Here is a 20,604-nt window from a genome sequence, read left to right as displayed (position 1 = left end):
AAGTACCTGTTGGCTGTAGCTAAATGGAAACCAGACACTGTGGATTTTTTCTGTGTATTCACATGGATTTGGATTGTGAAAGATTTTGATGCATATTATACTGGTTGGCTCTTTAACATGAAACTTCTGATACCACAAAAAGTCCTTGAAGAGCACTGAAGAATGCCTTTTAGAATTATTTAATCAACATAAGCTTTAATACATTTTTTATATCTGACATTAGGTTAACAGACAGTCTTAAGATGTGGTAAACAGATTTGTTTATGATGTTACGAAAGTATTTTTAGTGCACAAATTTGAAAACATGAGTAGAAAATGAAACACAAATCCTGTGCATTTAACTCTTTCATGCATGAATTATGAGAACCTTAATCAAGATTTTTTTCCTTAAGTGATTTTATTCTTCTTTAGGCATTAAAAAAACAATGCAAATACATTTTTTATGAAGCTATTTTTCATGGAGTTGAGAAAATGTCCACTATGCTAGATACCATGTGTTTAATTTTTGAGGAAGCAAAGAAACATGCATTTACAGATATACTGTGAGAAAACTATGAAATAAAAACATTTTACTGCTCATTTGATATTTTCTTACATTTTAACATACTCTAATACTAGTCATTCCTCATTTCATGGAGATAATATGCAAAACCTAACCCTAACAGTAACAAGGAATTGATTTGCACTCAAACATGTTAGATCAGGTTTATCAAGAACAGCAAAGTTACAGTAATGTTATCAGTTGCAGTGTATGGGATGATGCAAAAGTGTCCAGTGTGTTGGCTGATATGCAACTAAAACAACAAAATCCATGAATATGCAAGCATGAACAGCTGTAGAATAACTGTCCACTGTAGTAACCACTATGCATGAAAGGGTTAATTTTTAGAATCAGTAACATTTAATATAGTTGAAATTACTTGAAGATGTGCCTGTTGACCAAGTATTGTCAAAAACAGGTTGGTTTAAAGCTTCCGCTGGCAGAACTGTCAGGGGAAAAATGTCAGAATTGAAAATACGCATTGTCCTACTGCAGCTCCCTCCTCTATCCTAAGGTACAGTGTATATAAAGATATAAAGATAGACAACTTATTGCCACTATGGAAACCTGAAGCCAAAATATCTGACAGAGTGTTGACAGTGACTGGTCATTAAATCATTCATTTTTATACCCCCACTCTGAAAAGTCTGGTGACTGACCGCAATCCTCAGGCCCAAGCAAGATTTTCTACACCCTGAACACTGAGCCAAGATGAGGTACAGGAGTCTCTCATGACTTACATTATTCTGAAAGGTTATTATAGAATTTCCACCCAATGACATAAAAGACAGGTTGCTTACTGAAGCTTTAAGGTCAGGGGGAGTGTTAAATTTAGGACAGCTGATGTGTGCTGACCTGTCCAGAAAGGCTCCCCATGTGGGTTTTCCGGGTCACTGCTCAGATCTTAATAAAGTTATGGAGCGTAAAGTCATCATGTCTGACATATATTTCTTTTTTTTTTTTTTTTTTTTTTCGCCCCGAACAACAGCTTGCAATATTAGCCTTCATGGATCTTCTAATTTAGTTAAATTCCTAGTGGATTGATTTTTTGATGTTAATGTTATTTGGTCACATAGACAGCAGGAGGGTCTGCACATTGATGTTTTTTTTTTTTTTTCATTTTTGCTTCATGTTGAGAGCATGTCCACAGAGAACGGAAACTTTCTAGCTCTCCACAGCTCACTGACTGCATACACCGAAGGCCTTTGAGGTGCTGCCACTCGTCTCTGCATTTCCCCTCTCTTTGTGCTCCATCCAACAAAAGTAATGACGTCTTTGAGAACAGCCTCCTTTTTTGCCTCTCTGAAACAAGGACTGTAACCCAGCCAATGGCTCACATTAATATATGGATTTTAAAGTGAGCAACGGCAGAGCCAGTGATTGTGGAAACATCAAATTTGGATTGTTTACTTCCCGCGGGCCGTGATTACTGCATATATGTGCAGTATATTCAAGCTGTACATTCATTTAAAGGAAACTGCCACTCTATGGGTTTCTGCATCGAAATGGAGTTGTACATACACATTCATGTCTCTGCTTTATCTGTGGTCATTTCTCTCTTAATCCTTTTATTGTGCCATCACATCACTAACTATAAGATTTCTGCCAGTTCCAGCAGCTCTTACAATACTCAGAGGGCCGTGTCTGTCTAATAAGAAACCTAATTGGCCTCGATGCTGGCTTTTCATTGACATCATCTTATAAAGCAGAAATTACACATGCACGTAAAGTCAATTGAGCAAAAAGAGGTAACATGTTGTGGTAGATTATTTGTGTCCCTATTCGCTTCTCTGTGGATTACCCAGTGGCCATCTGTGTTCCTCGCAGTGTTTGGTACCTGGGGGGCTTGTTGGAAACCAGGCCAACCCACATTTGTCTGTCACTACACCAACTCTGTTCTGCATTGGTATTTCAAAGTGCTCTCTCTCTCTCTCTCTTTTTGTGTCTCTCTCACGGTTGTGTCCCCTCTGGTATGTGGACAGCACATCAATGGGAACATTAAAGGTTACAAGGCTCGACAAAACGACACATTCACAACTCCAACCTGACACTTTACTGTACACCCTTTGATCCTGTACTCTCACACACACATGCACGCACACGCTCACAAGCTGCCTATCTCACTCAGGTTTTCTCACACATACTACGCAGTGTTATGACAAGAAGTGAGAACTGAGAGATAACATATTTTTTCAAAAATATTCAGTGCGATTTTTTTTTTTTTTTGGTTAATTTATTACTAAGTATTAGTACATTCAGTTCAATACTACAGCATCTATTTTTGGTTAGCGACCCCATTTTGACATCCAAAAGACTTACATCTCTACACTGAGAAAGCTGAACCGTGTTGTCAGTCAAGAGCAATTGAAAGGGTTCCTCGGCTGAAAGGCATTCTTTGTAGGGTTGCCAACCCAGTGTTTGGCCAGGAAATTCCTGGAATTGATTTAGGCCTCCTGGAATAATTAGCATTAAATCCAAGAGATCCAATGTGTTTTTCTGCTTATTCATGTAAAACACACTTGATGGTGTTTGGCCCTGACAGAAAACAAACATGTGAACAGGTCTAAAATTCTACATTGGCTCCTTCAGTCATGACAAGTGATGTCCTACACAGAGCTAGAATTCAAGTGAGACACCAGTTAGATATGAAAAAGGGAATCTGTATTATTTTCTATTATGCTATAGTACCAAGTAGCAATAGTTGAGTGCTATGCAAAAAGACTCTTTCTGCAAAAGCATACACATGAAATCAGTAGTTTGCAATCCTATGTTGCATAGATGGATATTGCATTGATTCAAACTTTGCAATTCTGTCTGATGTCTTTGAGGAAATGATTATACTTTATATGATTGTACTGTGGCATACTGTTATTTGTACTCTTGTACTTTATATTCATGTGTAAAGGCCAGTGGTATTCTGTGGGCTTCTTTGCAATTAGTTTTCTCATTGCCTCTAATTATAAAGCAATTGGGTGTATTTTCTGTGACTTGTAATGCAGATACTGGCAGTTGCACAGAGGCAGGCATGTGTAGCTTTAGATTGGCCATCAGTGTTGGTGTGTTTGTATGTGTGTAAGCTAGGATTCTGAGGTGTGTCAGGCTAGTTCTCCTGCTGTCACAAATTTACATAGAAAATAGGATGAGAAAAAGAAAATACAAAAAACAAAATGTTAACTGGAGCCAAACAGTGCAGTAACAACATTGTCTAAATTAGACAACCATGGCCTTTTGACCAATTAGCCTCTTCCCTCAACTATCTCTGAATTTCCCTCACTGCTACCCACTGCCTAATGAATTAAATAAGCCCCTTTCTGCAAATAAGCTGACTAGATTTACCCATCCAGGCTATTTGAGTGCACTTCTTGTCTCTTTTTCCTTCACACTACCAATCATTTTCAAGGTTCAAGTGGAAAAGAGATAGTACATGCACTGCTCTTCTGTTTTTGTCTCCTTCATGGATGTAATTGAAAGGCGTCCCTATTAGATGAGGAGAGGGAACAGATGGAAAATACTCAAGCTATCTGTTTCTTCATTTCAATGTTTCTGTGTCTACAGCAAAAACACAGAGGCCATTCAGTTTGTGCTTATACGCAGTCCCCGGCAGAGAAGCAGAGCTCACAGTTATCAGCTGCAGAGGAGTGTATGGTGAATCTAATAGGAGGAACAGGCTTTTGATTGCCCATCTGTGACCTCCTTCCATTTCATTGGCGCTGAGTAAATCAAGGAAACACAAAGGTTTCCGAAACATTGGTCCCCTCAGGTATTCTCTATTCACCTTTAACCCAGATTTTCTTGATTCATCTGCCAAGGTGAACTGGTAAATTTACTTCACAAGCGTGTAGTAATGCTTGTCCTTGTCCACAGCAATGAATAAGATATTGTCATATGCAAAGTAAAATTTTGTTCATCACTTAATATGGATGTTTCAGTACAAGCAGGTGAATGTTTGCAGATTAAGGCAAAGGTAATGGAAAGTGTCAGCAGTGAGTCAGGTCAGTCTCTCCTCTTTGTTGAGTCAGAAATAGGTTAAATGAGCCGATCTTTTCTCTGGCTTGGAACATTTACTTGCAAATTGATGACAGGCACCTGCCTCCTGGGTTAAATACTTTGTATTACTGTACTGCAGCACACTGGTGTTAACAGATGGAGGTTTTAAAGTGAAGCCAGTCATGCATATCTGCCACCCCTCCAGTCATGCATCTGCTCATGTATGGCGGGTGTGTATGCATGCAGATGTGGCTTACAGGCAGAATGTGGAAAGGTTGGCAGATCAAACGACTCAATTAAACATCTCTTATTTAAGATTTAACAATTTCACTTAGTACAGTGCTTACAATACACACAGTGTGGTGAAAATACTTAATAACACCGTAAAATGATTTTCATTACAGTCCAGAAAGTCTGAAGTTAATAAGTACAGCTGTGGGAGCTGCTTTTGTTGTTATTTTAGAGCAACAAAGTTTCCGTGTTTATTTGCATTTTTTTTCGTCTTATATTCCAGAAAGAATACACTTGGTTTTTGATTAGCTGGGTGCGATGGGCCTTTGGTGCCTTGGTACACCACAGTAATTAGGCTGTCAGTCAAAACCAGATGGCTGGTGGTGAAAATGGGGAAGTCGCCTGGAAAGTTTTCAGATGAATCTCTTGTTCCATTTTGTTTTGGATCCACAAAGATTATAGGATAATAAAGAACTTGAAGAATACTACTACCTATAGTATTCACTCATATAAATGCATTATTAGCCATTTTATACAGTTCTTCAAGCATAGCAATGTTTATTCAACCATGAGAGAATATTTTTAAGATTTTGAAACAGCTTCTGTCTGTCTGTCTGTGTCCTTTCCTTTTCCAGATTGTATTTGAAGGAATTCGAGGCCCAAGTTTCGAGGGGGATATTGCCATTGACGATGTGTCCATCACCTTAGGGAAGTGCAAGCAGGAGAACACTGTAGCCAGCGCAGGTAAGACAGGTAAGCTAGAATATGACTTTTTGAGAGAAGTTAAACTCAGAGAGATACACGGTAGAATTTGGAAATATTTTTTTTTCCCTTCCTGACCCTCCCTTCTGTATAAAAACACAGTACACTGGGGGAGCTGAAAAGAGGACGACCTTCCTCACCGTTAAAGACGTTGATTGTCTTCTATGTGTTCAGCTGAACTGTCAATACCAAGCTGGATAATAAGATTAAATAGAGCTGAACTGAAATGAGCTGAAATTAATTGATTACAGAATGTTATTGGTAATAATAAACCAAAAGCCAGCAAAAAAAAGAGAAAAAAAGATAGAGGCTGTATTTTTGCTGAAGCAAGAGAAAAGAAACAAAAAGAGAGAAGTATAGAACTATGGAACATAGATAAAATGTCAGCGTGGGAGTTGGAAAGAGACAAGTGGACACCACAGGGCACTGGCATGGAGGCAAGTTGAAAGCCCATCAGGGCCCACATCATCATTTGTAGTGTTCTTTTATCTTTTTATTAGTATTCACATTTTCTCTTCATCTTTTTATCCTCTAACTTTCAACCCTACACCACTTCTACCTCACCTCGTCTTCATTATCTTGCATACTTCCTCTGTCTTTTCATTACCTATTAACCTTTTACTCACATTTATTATTGGTATAAGTTTGCACAGTGCTCGCCATCTTTTAAAGCTTTTGTTACTTTTAGAAAGTGATAGAGGACAAACAAATTGAATAGAGATAAGGATTTTTTTTTAAAAATGTCTTGAGGGAAAGAAGCTGAGAGACTAAGTCATGTCTGTGCTGTGACAGAAAGAATAGCACCTGCATTTAACATTATCAGGCCCTGGTCGAATAAAACAATAGTTTTTGCACCATGTCCTCAGACTTTCTACGTCACTAATGTCAAACTGAGTGATTTGGCCATAACACAGAGGACAGAATACAGTCAGTGAGGGCTGACGTTGCCGTAGAGGGGAGCAAAGATGTAAATGTATGGAGAGATCAACCTGTGGGGTGTGGATGTGATGAGGAAACTAACAGAAAAGGTCAAAACAAATAATGACAGAAAAGATGCATGGGTGTGTGCGTGTGTGTGTGTGTGTGTGTGTGTGTGTGTGTGTGTGTGCGCGTGTGTGTGCGTGTGTGTGTGTGTGTGTGTGTGTGTGTGTGTGTGTGTGTGTGTGAGAAAGAGGTCCTATGGCAACACAGTAACAATAAGAGGAGAGTATTACCTGCTGGCAATTCACCTGACGTGGAGACAGTTTTCTAGAAATGCCACTATTTAAGAAGCTAAATAAGTTTCCGATATAAACTCTCATCAATTAGAGCATTTTGACTGACAGACGAAAACAAGCAACATGTGGTGTGAAAACCCACAAAGCCTCGCTCACAGTTTTTTCAGAGCTTGAACCTATTACAAAGAAAGTAATACAGTCAAAGAAATCACAAAAAAAATGAGAAAGTGAATTATTAAAATCTTGCTTTTACATCCTCAAAGCCCCAGCCTGAGTATGAGTGTGTTTGCAGGTGTTTATTTGGATGTGTGTGATCTCGCACATATGTGCATGTAAAGACATTGGCGGATGAAGTAAATAATGGATGAAGGTGTAAACAGGAAGAGGAAAGCTCTTGAGCTCTGTGAACGTGCATGTGCGTGTGCATGTATGTCCTGCAGGTTTTGTTCAGGCAGAGACATACAGTGCAGACAGATGGGTAATTATCAGGCAGGCGATTGAAGAGTCTGCCACTGTATGAAACACAAATGCATCTGTCTGCTGAGTTGGGGAGGTAAAATGAACATTAGAGCGAGGATTAAAATACATTTACAACAGCAGGTATGATTCCTTCAGATGAATATAATTAATGAAAAATACAAACCAAAATGTATTATAGCAACTGAAGGCTGTTTATGATCTATTGTATATACTATGTTTGCAGAGGTGTCGAATAACAAAATACAAATACTTTGTTACCTTACTTAAGTAGACATTTTGGTTATCTGTACTTTACTAGAAATTATTTTTCAGCTGACTTTTCACTTCCACTCCTTACATTTTTACACAATTATCTGTACTTTCTACTCCTTACATTTTAAAAATAGCCCCATTACTCCTATTTCATTTCGGCTTGTTTTCATTCCAGCTTTTCATCGTTCAAATAAAAAAAAAAAATATCCACATAAGTCGCGCCATCTGGACAGAGTGAATTTGATTGTGGTTGGATGAGAAGTAGAAACATATACCATTCTGACACCCTATTGGTTTGTACATGATCCATTGTACCTGACTTTTTGCACCATTCCAATACTTATATTCAACTAATCATCATATCTTCTGCTCCATGAAACACATGTTAATGCTCAGCATATATGAGTAGTAACTCATATATGGTTCTTTAATACATTTGCATTGGACTAAAATACCTTCATTTTCAATGGGCATATATGCAGCTGAAACAGGTAGACTAGTGCATCCCAAATGTTCCAACATTAACATTTTAATATAACATTATAGCCATTAACGCCTTTAGAAAAATGTTTTTTGAGGGAGGTGGGGTAGTGCACTATAGACCCCTGTGGCAGCTGCCTAAGCTTTTGTCCTAATGGCATTTTTTCCCTTACCTTTACTTTTATGCTTTAAATAGTTTTGAAACCAGTACTTTTACACTTTTACTTGAGTTAAAAGCTTAAGTTGATACTTCAACTTCTACAGAAGTCTGTTTAAACCCTAGTATCTATACTTCTACCTGAGTAATGAATGTGAATGCTTTTAAAACCTCTGTATGTTTGTAATACTTCAGAATGAATCTTACTGTAAAAGGTCATTTTCACACTGACCTAACTAAACTAAGTTCTTTTCTTATCATAAAAGTTTGAGTGCTCATTTGTACATACAAATGAGCACTGAAAGACCCTAAGGGCAGCAAACAAACAAACCACAAAACAAGACTACAAGAAATATGTTACCACAATTAATGAACTATGTGAAAGGTTGTAGAAATAAGGTAATTAGATGATAAATAGGTTAAAGTAGACATGCAATGGGAGAGGATTTGACTGCACAATACATACCATCCATAACAGCTTTGATCACCAAACTGTCACAGGGTTTTGTGTGTGTGTGTGTGTGTGTGTGTGTGTGTGCGTGCGTGCGTGCGTGTGACAGAGAGGGAATGAAGGAAGGAGGCAAAGAATGTGTTTCTGAGTGCACTTTTCCTATGAGACTTCGCTACTCTGTATCTCACAAGATGTAAAGGAGTAGGTGAGTCTGGCAGCCTAACCCAGCTAATACATCACCGCTGTGTCTATTACATATACAAACACACTTACTGACCTGTGCTTTCATCCACCAGCAAGTTTTCAGTGGAGAATTGTATGCATGCACATAAGCTCACAAAAACACACACCTGGCTCCACTACTATATGCACTGTCACACACACATTTTCTTCAGGTTAATTATGTGCACGCACAGGGGACTGTTTTCCTACAGTCTTCCACAAATGAAAGATGATCATCTCTGACATGTTTGGTGCAACTCCACCTGCAGAAAGTACAAAGCTCTACCTCCTCAGTTGTGTGTGTTTGTAGAGAAAAAAAAAGTCAGTGAACTAGCTCTTCTTAGTGTTTTTTGTACTATTTGCTGTACTGGAGTATCACGTTTCCTCATAGTCCTTTTGTTCCTCTTTTATTAACTTAATTTGACAGATTGTCATATTTCATTTTGATCAGAAAAAAGGTAAAACAGTCAGCCGACCATTCAGTCAGAATGATGCATATGCAAGTTGGAAAAGTGTAACATTATATAGACATGGACACAACCACAACGGAGCATAATAGATGACATGAACCTCAATGATTACATTTGATGTATTTAATAATTTGTTACTTGAAGCATCTCTGTATTGATTTAATCTATTATTTAACTTGGTATGTAGTGCTGGTACCATCAGACTTATTATACATTAGCAGACTGAAAGGAATGCAATGTTTATGCAATCATACTCCTATACTTTACACATAAATATGCAATTATATGGAATGAATGATTGTATTTCTAATGCCAACATGTAATTACTGAAATAAACCATCAAGGTCCTTCACAAGACCTTATAGGACTTGAACAGAAACAGAGAAGAAGGACAGAGTACAGTGAGTTCAAAGAAGGAACACACACACAATGAGAAAGGAATTAGCAAAAACAGACACATAATAATGTAAAATACCACATTCTACTTCAAGCAGATGCCTGCAAACTATATTAAATGAGCTTGTGTGTCAAAGTGAATGTATGTGTGCGTGCTGTGTACGGGTAAAAGCTATATAATAAATATTGATTTTTCTGCCTGCAGGATGGATCCTTGATATGAGAGCATACTGACCTCTTTAATGCCTCCTTTTAATGTATGAAAACTTGCATTTGTAATTTGTTGTTGATTTACTTCAGGCATGTGTAGTTTGAGACAGCATATTTTTCTGAGACTTCAATGTAAGAGAAATTTAATAAGAAACTCCAGTTCAATGACATCCCGTAGACAGAACTCAAGAAAATTCATCACATGCACTGATGACGCCAGTTGTTTCTTTTCCCAGTTAAATGGAAGAGTCTGTTTTTCTTCATTTGGTCTACACATTCAGACCTCATATATTCAGCATTCTTATTTTCCTGTTTATTATGTCATGTTAACTGATAAAACATTATTTTCAAAACTTCTACCCACTCCTCGTCTGAGGTGACTGAATATTGAAATGCTTACAAAGGTGTTACTTATTACCAGTGCTGTAGTGATCCCTGGAGAAGTGGGTATACTCTCAATTTCTCAAAGTAGTTCAGAAAAACACCCTGTTTTCAGAACAGTGACATATAGGACTACTCTATTTACTTTACCCAAATATCCGTCAGTAGTATTTGCTCACTATTATACAATTATCATGATTTGATCAGCAGCAGTTTGTAGGTATTACTGGTCACAGAAGCGGCTGCATGAATGTAAATGTATTCAACATGAGGCAAACATAGGATAAAGTCAGCCTTTCATAACGTTAGCCTACTCACACAGTTTCACTATTGGTGACAAAATCTCTTCTCCTCTAAATGTTTAAAACAGTGACTCATTTGGAAACTGCCTTAAAACTTACCTCAGAATCATATATTCCATGAAAGTAGATTCTCTCATTATGTGTCACTCATTTGAAAGACGTTTATTCCGCCTTTCTCATTCACATTTCCAATAATTGCGCATCTTTCAAAGAGACATGCAGTGACCTGTCAATCAACTGGGGTAGCACTGGCATCTGAGGTGTCCAATCAGGTTCCAAAGGTGGCCACAGCAATTAGCAATATTTTCCTTAGCATGACCCGCCCTACTCTGCCTCTGATTGGCTCATCAGTCCTCATGCCTGAAGTTAACCAATCTAGTCAGTGAAGGCAGCGAGTACTAGCCAATTAGAGGCAGAGTAGGGCGGGTCATGGCTTCACCATCCTAGGGGGAAAAATAGGCAGTTTGGCTCAGATACTAGTGAATGGTGCACATTCAGGGAGATTTATAAGTGAGTATACGCAATTCTGACTGAAAAATAAGTAGGTATACGCCGCATACCATCGTATACCCTGGGCTACACCACTGCTTATTACACAAAAGAAAGTTATAGACATGGAGCCTTTTATGTTTCTGCATTTATATACTGCACATAAAGACACAAATAGATATGCATTTACAATTATACACTTAATCTATGGTTTGTCAAGGTCTTATTTGCAGTGCAGCTTACATGTAACACAGAAAAGCTACATATACAGTAAAAAAAAAATACTTTACCAAGACAAAAATTCAGGAATGGATAAAATCAAGAGTAAAATGCTTGATGATTATTCTTTTAAACTTTTAAAATTAAATGTAGCATATGTGAAGTCTATCGTCACCAAATGATGATAATAAATGATAATAAATGAGGGTTGAATTTGAAGTCATTTGATCTTGAGAAAATCAGGAATGTTGTTAGCAATGCTTGTTTCTCCAGCATGATAGAAGAAAAAATTTCAATCTTGCACAAACATCTTTTATTGTGTATTCATATTAACATCCAGCCCAATGAAGATTAACCCAAGTGGCCATTAAATTAGCTCAAAATTGATCAGAAATGTTTCAGACACTTGCTCTTTTGTTTTACAACAGTTTCCTGCTTTGAGAATAAACAATCGCCACCACCATGTTTGAAATTTCACTCCCTTGGTCTCTGGTTTGCATTTTAGAAATATTTTGATGCACTTCCACTGTATGGGGCAAAAATGATGTGATGAAATGTGGTTAAAAAAATAATACGATTAAATAATTTTTAATTTAAGCAACATTGTGCAACCTATCCATATGCTTTTAACATGTCCTGAAATATCTGATCATAACTTGAAATTCTGTGGTCGCCCAGGAAATGTTGCACCACTTGTCTAAATGAACCCAATTATCTTTAATTCTAGAGCTGAGCTTTGAGGGACACATAGGATCACTAGTAGGTTTTCTAAAATGGTGCCCAAAGAAAATCCCAGCTCTCAGTTCTGCATCACTTTGGGCTCCACCAGTGAAAGCATCTGAATTTGATCACTTGATAGTTTTGATCATTTTATAGTATTTGTAGAATTTACAGAATAAAACAATGGGGTGATATGTCAGTGATGACTAAATATTTAGTTGTGCATAACTCAAAATGCTGGAGAAATTCTGATGTCAGATTTTTTCTAAAATTAGATGTTTTTCTCCTTTCTTTTTGTAAAATCACCAGTGTTATTACTCAGCATGACTCCTTTGAGTGATAGCGTTTGATTTAAGTATGTATATGAACCTGACACTCTGAATAGATGTGACTCATATTTTCTGTTCTTTGTTCTGATCTCTCTCCTGTCTTCTTCTTATTTCTCTGTAGTTCTGATTGGTGGATCAAACTCACTCCCACTGGCCAGCTGGCTGACCTTTGGTCTCTCCTGCTTCCTTTTGCTACTCTACAGATGATGAGCACTTGCAACAACAATACCTGTCTGCACTGACAGACACTGCCCCGATTCGCACTCTTTTACTTCTCTCTCCGACCCTTCTCCCTGGCCTTTCCTCTGTTTTCCTGCCTTCTTCCTCGTCTGTCCTCATCCACTCGTCTTTCTGTCCCCCATGCATCCATTTCTTCCTTCTTCTTAGATAGCAGACATAGACGGTAACACTAAGTCTCAGTCTACTTCGTCTTTTCGTGCTTTGTTTGAATATTTCCCCATCGTTGAACCCTTCAGACACAGTATAACCAACTGACACTCATATTGTATTTAAGGTGAACATACTTAATGATTTATGACAGTTGAGCTTCATATTCTCTCCTATTCACTCAATTAATCTAATTAGATTCACTTCATCCATGTCAGCGTGTCACCTTTTCTTCCGTGTAATTAACCTTCTTCGTACATGTGTGCACCCTCTCATGTATCGCCACCTCCCCCAAACCAAAACCCCTCGACGGCTCCTCCACCCTATTCCCAAGACACACCAAAGTGTCGGACACTCTACCAAAGATGACAAAGGACCTGAGGGAATAAAACGAGGGAACAGGGATTCCAGGAAGAAAGTGAAAGAGAAAGACAAAGCGGGAAAAATCATTCTTTTTCACAGACACAGTTTCACTTCGGTCCTGAACCTTTGGGAACATGTGAGCAACCGAAAGACAAAAAGACAGAAAAAAAAACCCAGATGAATGAATGAATGAATAAACAAATGAATGATGAGGAAAGGACAAACCAGACACAGAGGAAAAGGAAGGGTGCTCCTGGTAGCCTCTCTGCTTGCCCTCTGCTTGCCACAAGAGACGAACCTCAGTGCGGATTATACGTGTACATTTATCTATATATATATTAAATATAACAAAGTTTAAACTAAAACACAACTAGGACAGTGGAGGACTTTACAAAGTGAAATTAAAGAAGCACAACATTTATACAACCTCTGCTGTTCCTTTGAGTTTTATTCTACTTATTATGTGATGTTGCAATTTGTTAGACATATTCAATGTTTTTGATATTTTGCTTTTGGATTCTTTTGTTATGGCGTTTTAAGGATTAAGGGCAATGAGTAATAGGCCGATGAGTATAACTTACTATGTTAATGTCTATGAAGAGAAGTTGATTTGTGATCCAGTACCTGAACTGAGCACTCGTCAGGCTGTCTACAGAAGACCCAAGCTGCCTGGATAAAAAAAAAACAAACAAAAACAAAAAAAAACTCCATGTTTCTTTACACATACTGAAAACACACAGGGACACATTACAATACACACTCAGTTATGCAGGTTTTTTTCTAGCAAACTCATCTCCTCAACCATATGCCTCATCTGTGAATGGAAATCTACTGAGGGTACATCCACCCTACACGTTTCTGTTCCTTTGCCGTCAAGCTCCGACCTCTGGACACGCGGATGCAGACATAGACCATTACATTAACACAGTAGCTATGGTTGTATTCTGCAAAGGGCCAAACATTGTCTGCTAAGGCACGGGGGTGAAGAAAAGGTCCTGGATCGAGTTCCGCTGAGTGTAAGATCAGAGCGGTTCCTGGTGTTGAATGTCACGGATGAATTTCTCACACATTTTGATGAACAATGGAGTAGATTTTCACAATCTCGTTGCGCAAATGTGAATTTCATATCAGATTTCTTGTCATTGTTTAATTACCATTGAATGTCTGTCTTAGTGTACACAAGTTTCATAATCACATAGATATGACTGATAAAGTTACACAATACTCATATCTAGAGATCAGTATATGCAGTAGTTTATGGTTGCATTTAAGATTTAGTTCAGTCTGCAGAAAACGAAATAGCTTAAACATCTCTCTTCATTTATGAGGCTGATTTTAAAGTCATATGTGCATTTATTGTTTATGTAAGTTCACAATTACAGCTGCAGCCATTTGACTCATTCACAGCATAGTATGTATTGAATTTTGCTGCATCAGATTTCAATTTATCTCAAAAAGCTGCACTCCTTCAGTAACTTATCAACTGTATCTATATTGATCTGCTTCATTACAGTGTGCAGTAAGTGTTAATCACTACAGTTTATGTAACTGTGTCTGTCTCATGTCACATTCATTTAATCATTGCACTTGTTTTTTTTTTGTTTTTTTTTTATATGTTAATAATATTATTCATTTGTCATCATTTGTCATGTTTATGATTAAGACATGAAACTGTACCATTGTCTAGGTTTTGGTTTCCACAGGCGTTTGGAGGACATGTTAGACTGACAATATGTGAAATGCCACAGGCAGTACTGTATTATTAAAGGTACTGTAAAGAAATTCACAAGATTGTAAAATTATTTTCCGTATCATCCTAAATTAACGTGACGTCGGGTTGACGCCGCTGATACAAGGGGTGAATTTCAGTGACATCTTTCCTGTAAATGTAGCTCTCTTGTATTAGATTAAGATTATCCAAGCACCACATTTTTGTGATAAGGTATTAGAAATGTTTTAGGCATTTGTTAAAATACCTTTAATGGTCTGAGCATTTTGGGGAAACAAACTAAACACGAATAAACAGAGCAGCTTCATTTGTGCATTAATACACTCAATATGAACTAAACACCACACATTGCTAATAATCTTAATATTGGATTATAACAGAATACTTTAATTATTATGTTTTTTTAAGTAACATCCATTATTTTCAGATTGGCTTTGTGTGATAATATTTAGCTCCGGTTTAAAGAGGGAGACATAAAATCATATAATTAAAGCTGATGCACATAAAATAAAACTATTGAAAAGTTAGCAAAAGTGTTAAATTTACAATTGAGTATTAAAATTGTGGCAATATATGATTATAAAGTAATGGCTACTGTATGATAATGTAAGCAACACAGGATATATTGAGATTTATTATTTTTGATTCCACTTAGATGAGCGTTAAAATGGAACACAGTGTTGAAAACGAATGTAAGTCACACAACTATCATTTTTGGTTTTAATAATTCTTTTGTAAACATCACTCATTGCTCTTTCCCATTATGTTTATTGCTAATATAACCCGACGAGGACATTACATGTAGTTTGTGTTCTAACAAATACAGTAGCTATCCTTTTGATAAACACGTGTTCAGAACATTATCTCAAACTTCTCATGCTTCAGATGATTTAGTATAGTGTCAGTCAGTAAAAGCGAAGAAATCACATGTTTTTTTATATTCAACACCTGTCCAAATGGCATTCTTTGGTAGCAAACAAACAATTAACATCTTGAACGTGTTAATCCTGTAGTGCTGTAGCTGAGCACAGCGACAACATGTAGCACAACTGAGTGTTAGAATATGGCAGTCCAGATGAGTGAGGAAACACCAAAAGATCAGAATAAATCCCATGATTTTTAGCCAATGTAAAGTTCAAATTATCACTAAAATGAACAATAAAATGACCAAATTCAGTAAAGGCGTTAGCTGTATGATTCTTGAGTTCTTATGAGGAATTCAGAACTCATAAATGATTTCAGATCGCAAATTTAAAGGACCTGTGTGTAAGACATAAGGAGTATTAATGTTATAAGGTTTACCCTCTTTGTATGATTATTAGTTACCACAGATGTTTTTGTTATTTTTCATTAGCTTAGAAGCAGCTTTTATATCTCTTCCATAAGGTCTACCATGCTGCAGTGTTATGTTTCTACAGTATGAGAAAGGACAAACTTCACACTGACTTAAAAAGGGTGTTTTCCGTTGTTATGTCGAACTGATGGTCGTTGGAGGCTCACACTTAGAAAAAGACGAGTAAATCGGTTGTCATTAGAAACTAATGCTGCGTTCCAGGCAACCCGTAACCTGTGTTTTTCCAACTTTCTACCAGTAAAAATGCACTGTAAGGGCAGTCAGACCCATGACTTCCCTCCCGTGAACTTGTACTAGATCGATGTGCTCCCGGTTCTGCGCTCTGACGTCACATAGCCTGTGAAACAACAATGGCGTCCCCTATGGATGTGACGTTTATGCAAACTGTTTATCAAAACAAGGTATTGCTCTAACGTTATTTAACTGCAAATGCTATGCATGATCAGCTGCTACTTTAGCGTTAGCCACTGAGTGCAACAATGAATTAATGCGTATCCAAATATACAAATTCGGTAACATAAAAGGTAAAAACAGCTTCTCTTGCCTTACACATCATTTTTCCTCTTGTTTCCCTCAAATAAGCAAAGACCAAACCCTTCTGGGATAGAAATGATTGTAAATGAGCATAAGTCCTATATGGTCCGCCATGCCGGTTTGTTTACATCTAAATACCACCATTCCTTGCCCTCAGGCCGTTTGGCGTGACGTGCCTGGAACGCTGCGAAGTCGTGAGCGTGGCTTGAAGTCGTGACCTGCCTGGAACGCAGCATAAATCCTACACACTGGTCCTTCATTTGTTTTAAAAATCCAAACCAAAGACAACTAATTAAATGTTTTATCGCATGAGTTAATGATGGAAACAGTAAATTATTTTGACTTTAGAATTTTCCATCTACTGATTGGAAACATTTGAGTGGCTGGATTTCAGCTCCGGGGTACAGGACACAACCGTGTACATGGCCCGGTATAGTGGACCTTTAACTCGCATAATGTACAGCGGGTTTTAATTGAATATAAAAGGCATCGTTTTTTTCGTTCCACACAAATGACAAAAATACCAAACCTCACATGGGAGCGAGCAGTGTCGTCATCACCCTCCACCCATGTGCCTCCTGGCTCTTTAAGTGTGTACATGTGCTTAGTGTCTGAAGGGGAGTCTGCTCTAAAGTGTTTTATTGTAGATGAAGTCAATAAAGCACCAGTGATGCAGTATATGTAGAGCTAAAAGGACAGTATGTTTGGACCTAAATGCTGTTATACATCTTAAACATGGCACACACACACACTTAATATTAGATACCTGTTATGATGCTGGTACATAATAATAAGACAATACTGACTGTTAATCCTGCATCTACTGTTTGCTGACTGTACTGTTTGAAATTGATTAGAATTGACCTGTAAGAGACGATGTGATATTATTCAGACGCTACCCCCTCCTTAAACATAATGGCTGCCAATAAGCTGAGCGATTGTGTGGGAATAGATGGAGTATTCCTCCCGGCAACAGTAAATAAAGTGAGGCATGTGATCAAAAGTTATTTTCTTTTTTCGGTTGGAAATAAGATATTATGAAACAATCAGTGCACGGGTGCTGCTGGTCACGATTGTCTGTAATATTTCACTTTAATGTTTTCCAAAACATTATCAGCCTTGGTTAATGTACTGAGAAGATTCCTTAAAACAAATGAGTAGAACACGCTCGCCCTCATTTCCCATGGGGATGTTCAAATTTTTGTTTCATAAAAAAAAAAAAAAAAAATGATGCTTGAGTCTATTGTCGTTTTGATCAACAACTAGTTCATAAACCAAATGAACACTAGACACTTTTAGGAGTATTTACTCACATTTATTCCCCATTCAGAGGACAGTGTTCTGTGGCATCATACATTTCACTAAAACATCTTATAAGTGACAAGCCTTAAGATCTTATGAGTGAACTTTTTACCAATCCCCTGAAGAATTTTTACTGACAAGAAGTGTTTGCTTGTTAAGCAGGTGTTTGGAAACTGTGCATTGGTCCCAGCGGTAGTATACACACTGAATGTGAGGTTTTATGGCATACAGCAGTCATTTTAGGGACAAAAACGCACCTTTAATGGGAGGAAAATGGAGAAGCGATAGCAAACAGTGCCGGGTGTTGTATATCTCTGTCATGTACTGAAGTATTTTAGAGGAAAAATATATTTGAAATATGACTCTGAAAGGTATAAATAAAAAAATAATGAAACAAAAAATGGGTGTATTGTTTGTTGTTTCATTGGCTCTCATGAGACAAGATTATACTTTTTAGACTGAAACCTGCATCACATGTTACGAAGCCAGATTCACAGACAGTGTACAGCAGTGGTTCCCAACCTTTTTTGGCTTGTGACCCCATTTTAACAAAACAAATTTCTGGCGACCCCAGACATTCAAAATGGAGACTTTTTTTTTTTTTTTTAGCTAAAATTAATTTGTTTTTATCATGTAATTGTTTGCTATACTTGAATTTAATTAATTGTTGAATTTTTTTTTTTAATTGTTGAATTGTTTATTCGCATGTATACACGACAATAAAACACAATAATAATAACAGTAAAAGGCATGCTGGGGAAGCCAAAAACCGAAGTGGTTTATCGAGGGCCTCCCCAAAGACTTGAAATAAAAAAGTATTTGCAGTGTCTAATAATGATATACAATCATAAGTAAACAAAATTAACTAAATGAAGGAAATAAGTCATAAACAAGTATAACAAAAAAATGAATGAATAAATAAAATAAATGAATAAATAAATACATCGTAAGCAATGCACGTAGAAATAAATAAGAATCGATAAAACTATTAAACGAAATTCAGAATGAAACTAATAAGTTATCTAACAAAGAAAAATGGTAATTGAATCAAGAAGAACAAACAGATCAGGTGAAAGTAGTGCTTGGGTGTTCTATGAAATCCAGTTTTAAGAGTTTTTTGAATCTGGGTAAGAGCACACACATACTATGTTGCAAATAAACAATAATTTTAGACGACATTTAGTCTATATAATGTATATTATTATAGATGGAGGCAGAAAAGCCAGGTGTAGATTACTGCACAAAGTGAGGATTTTATTTTCCTTGGTCAGGATATGTACAGTCAGTCCAGCTTGGATTTACAAGGCTGACAATTAATACTGAACAAACAAGAACTCAAACTATGAATTATGAAAGAGCTGCAGCATCTGAAACTGACCACAATGAACATTTGAAAGATAAACAGTACCACAGTGCTTCAGTTTCAGCTTCAGAGTTTGTCATATCTTTTATGTATTGGGATTGTCTCTCTCAACTCACCATATATATTTTATTACTAAGTTTTTTTTTCTTCTTTTTTTTTTATCAATTACTTGAAATTTCAGGCAACCCCATTTGAATTCTTGGCGATCTCCCATGGGGTCCTGACCCCAAGATTGAAAAACACTGGTGTACAGTATTCAACCACTTTGGTCCTTTTTGAAGTTCAAAGTACAGTATTTAACGCAGAACCTTAGATTCAGGTGCACATACAGTACAAATCAATAAGTTGTGTATCTTATAAATGTTCCAAATTAATTCTGTACTCAGACACATTGCCTGATTTAATGCCTGGTTTAATTTCTATATATTTATTTAGTTTTGTTTTTTTTTACTTGAGAGGGTTAATTACAGAAATATTACAAGTGCCTGAAGATACTAATTACTACAACACATTATTGCTCATTATATGTGATTAATAGACTGAAATGTTTTTACAACTCACAAAATATACAAGAACATAAACAGTACATAATCAGTTTAAGCCTGTTGCTTCAAACAGTCATCATATTCACTTAGATCACGATAAGTACTGAATAAGTCATAAATTATGCATGTATTTTTAGATTTAGATTTTTTTTTCTAAACAGACCTTCATTCAGCTCTGAGTGTACAGGGTGGGGAAGCAAAATTTACAATGAACATTTAGTTGTTTTTTCTCAGCAGGCACTACGTCAATTGTTTTGGAACCAAACATATATTGATGTCATAATCATACCTAACACTATTATCCATACCTTTTCAGAAACTTTTGCCCATATGAGTAATCAGGAAAGCAAACGTCAAAGAGTGTGTGATTTGCTGAATGCACTCGTCACACCGAATGAGATTTCAAAAATAGTTGGAGTGTCCATAAAGACTGTTTATAATGTAAAGAAGAGAATGACTATGAGCAAAACTATTACGAGAAAGTCTGGAAGATACTATTAAAGAAGAATGGGAGAAGTTGTCACCCGAATATTTGAGGAACACTTGCGCAAGTTTCAGGAAGTGTGTGAAGGCAGTTATTGAGAAAGAAGGAGGACACATAGAATAAAAACATTTTCTATTATGTCAATTTTCTTGTGGCAAATAAATTGTCATGACTTTCAATAAACTAATTGGTCATACACTGTCTTTCAATCCCTGCCTCAAAATATTGTAAGTTTTGCTTCCCCACC

General features: G+C 36.9%; 1 protein-coding gene across 2 annotated transcripts in view; it reads left to right on the top strand.

Moving 5' to 3' along the window:
• The window catches only part of mdga1 (MAM domain containing glycosylphosphatidylinositol anchor 1), a 245,884-nt gene extending 231,056 nt beyond the window's left edge, over positions 1-14,828 (top strand). The window contains exons 17-18 of one of the 2 annotated variants that reach the window (XM_030123136.1): positions 5,395-5,503; positions 12,418-14,828. In XM_030123136.1, the coding sequence (XP_029978996.1) occupies positions 5,395-5,503; positions 12,418-12,503 (195 nt within the window). In that variant the 3' untranslated portion in view covers positions 12,504-14,828. Of the gene's footprint in view, positions 1-5,394; positions 5,513-12,417 lie in introns of both variants that reach the window. The other variant, XM_030123127.1, reaches the window with a different exon arrangement.
• Positions 14,829-20,604: the final 5,776 nt, after the last annotated feature.

Source organism: Sphaeramia orbicularis, chromosome 3 (assembly GCF_902148855.1).
Source record: "Sphaeramia orbicularis chromosome 3, fSphaOr1.1, whole genome shotgun sequence".
Classification (NCBI taxonomy): domain Eukaryota; kingdom Metazoa; phylum Chordata; class Actinopteri; order Kurtiformes; family Apogonidae; genus Sphaeramia; species Sphaeramia orbicularis.
Note: the sequence above shows the minus strand (reverse complement) of the source record. Positions and strands in the feature narration are given on the sequence as shown.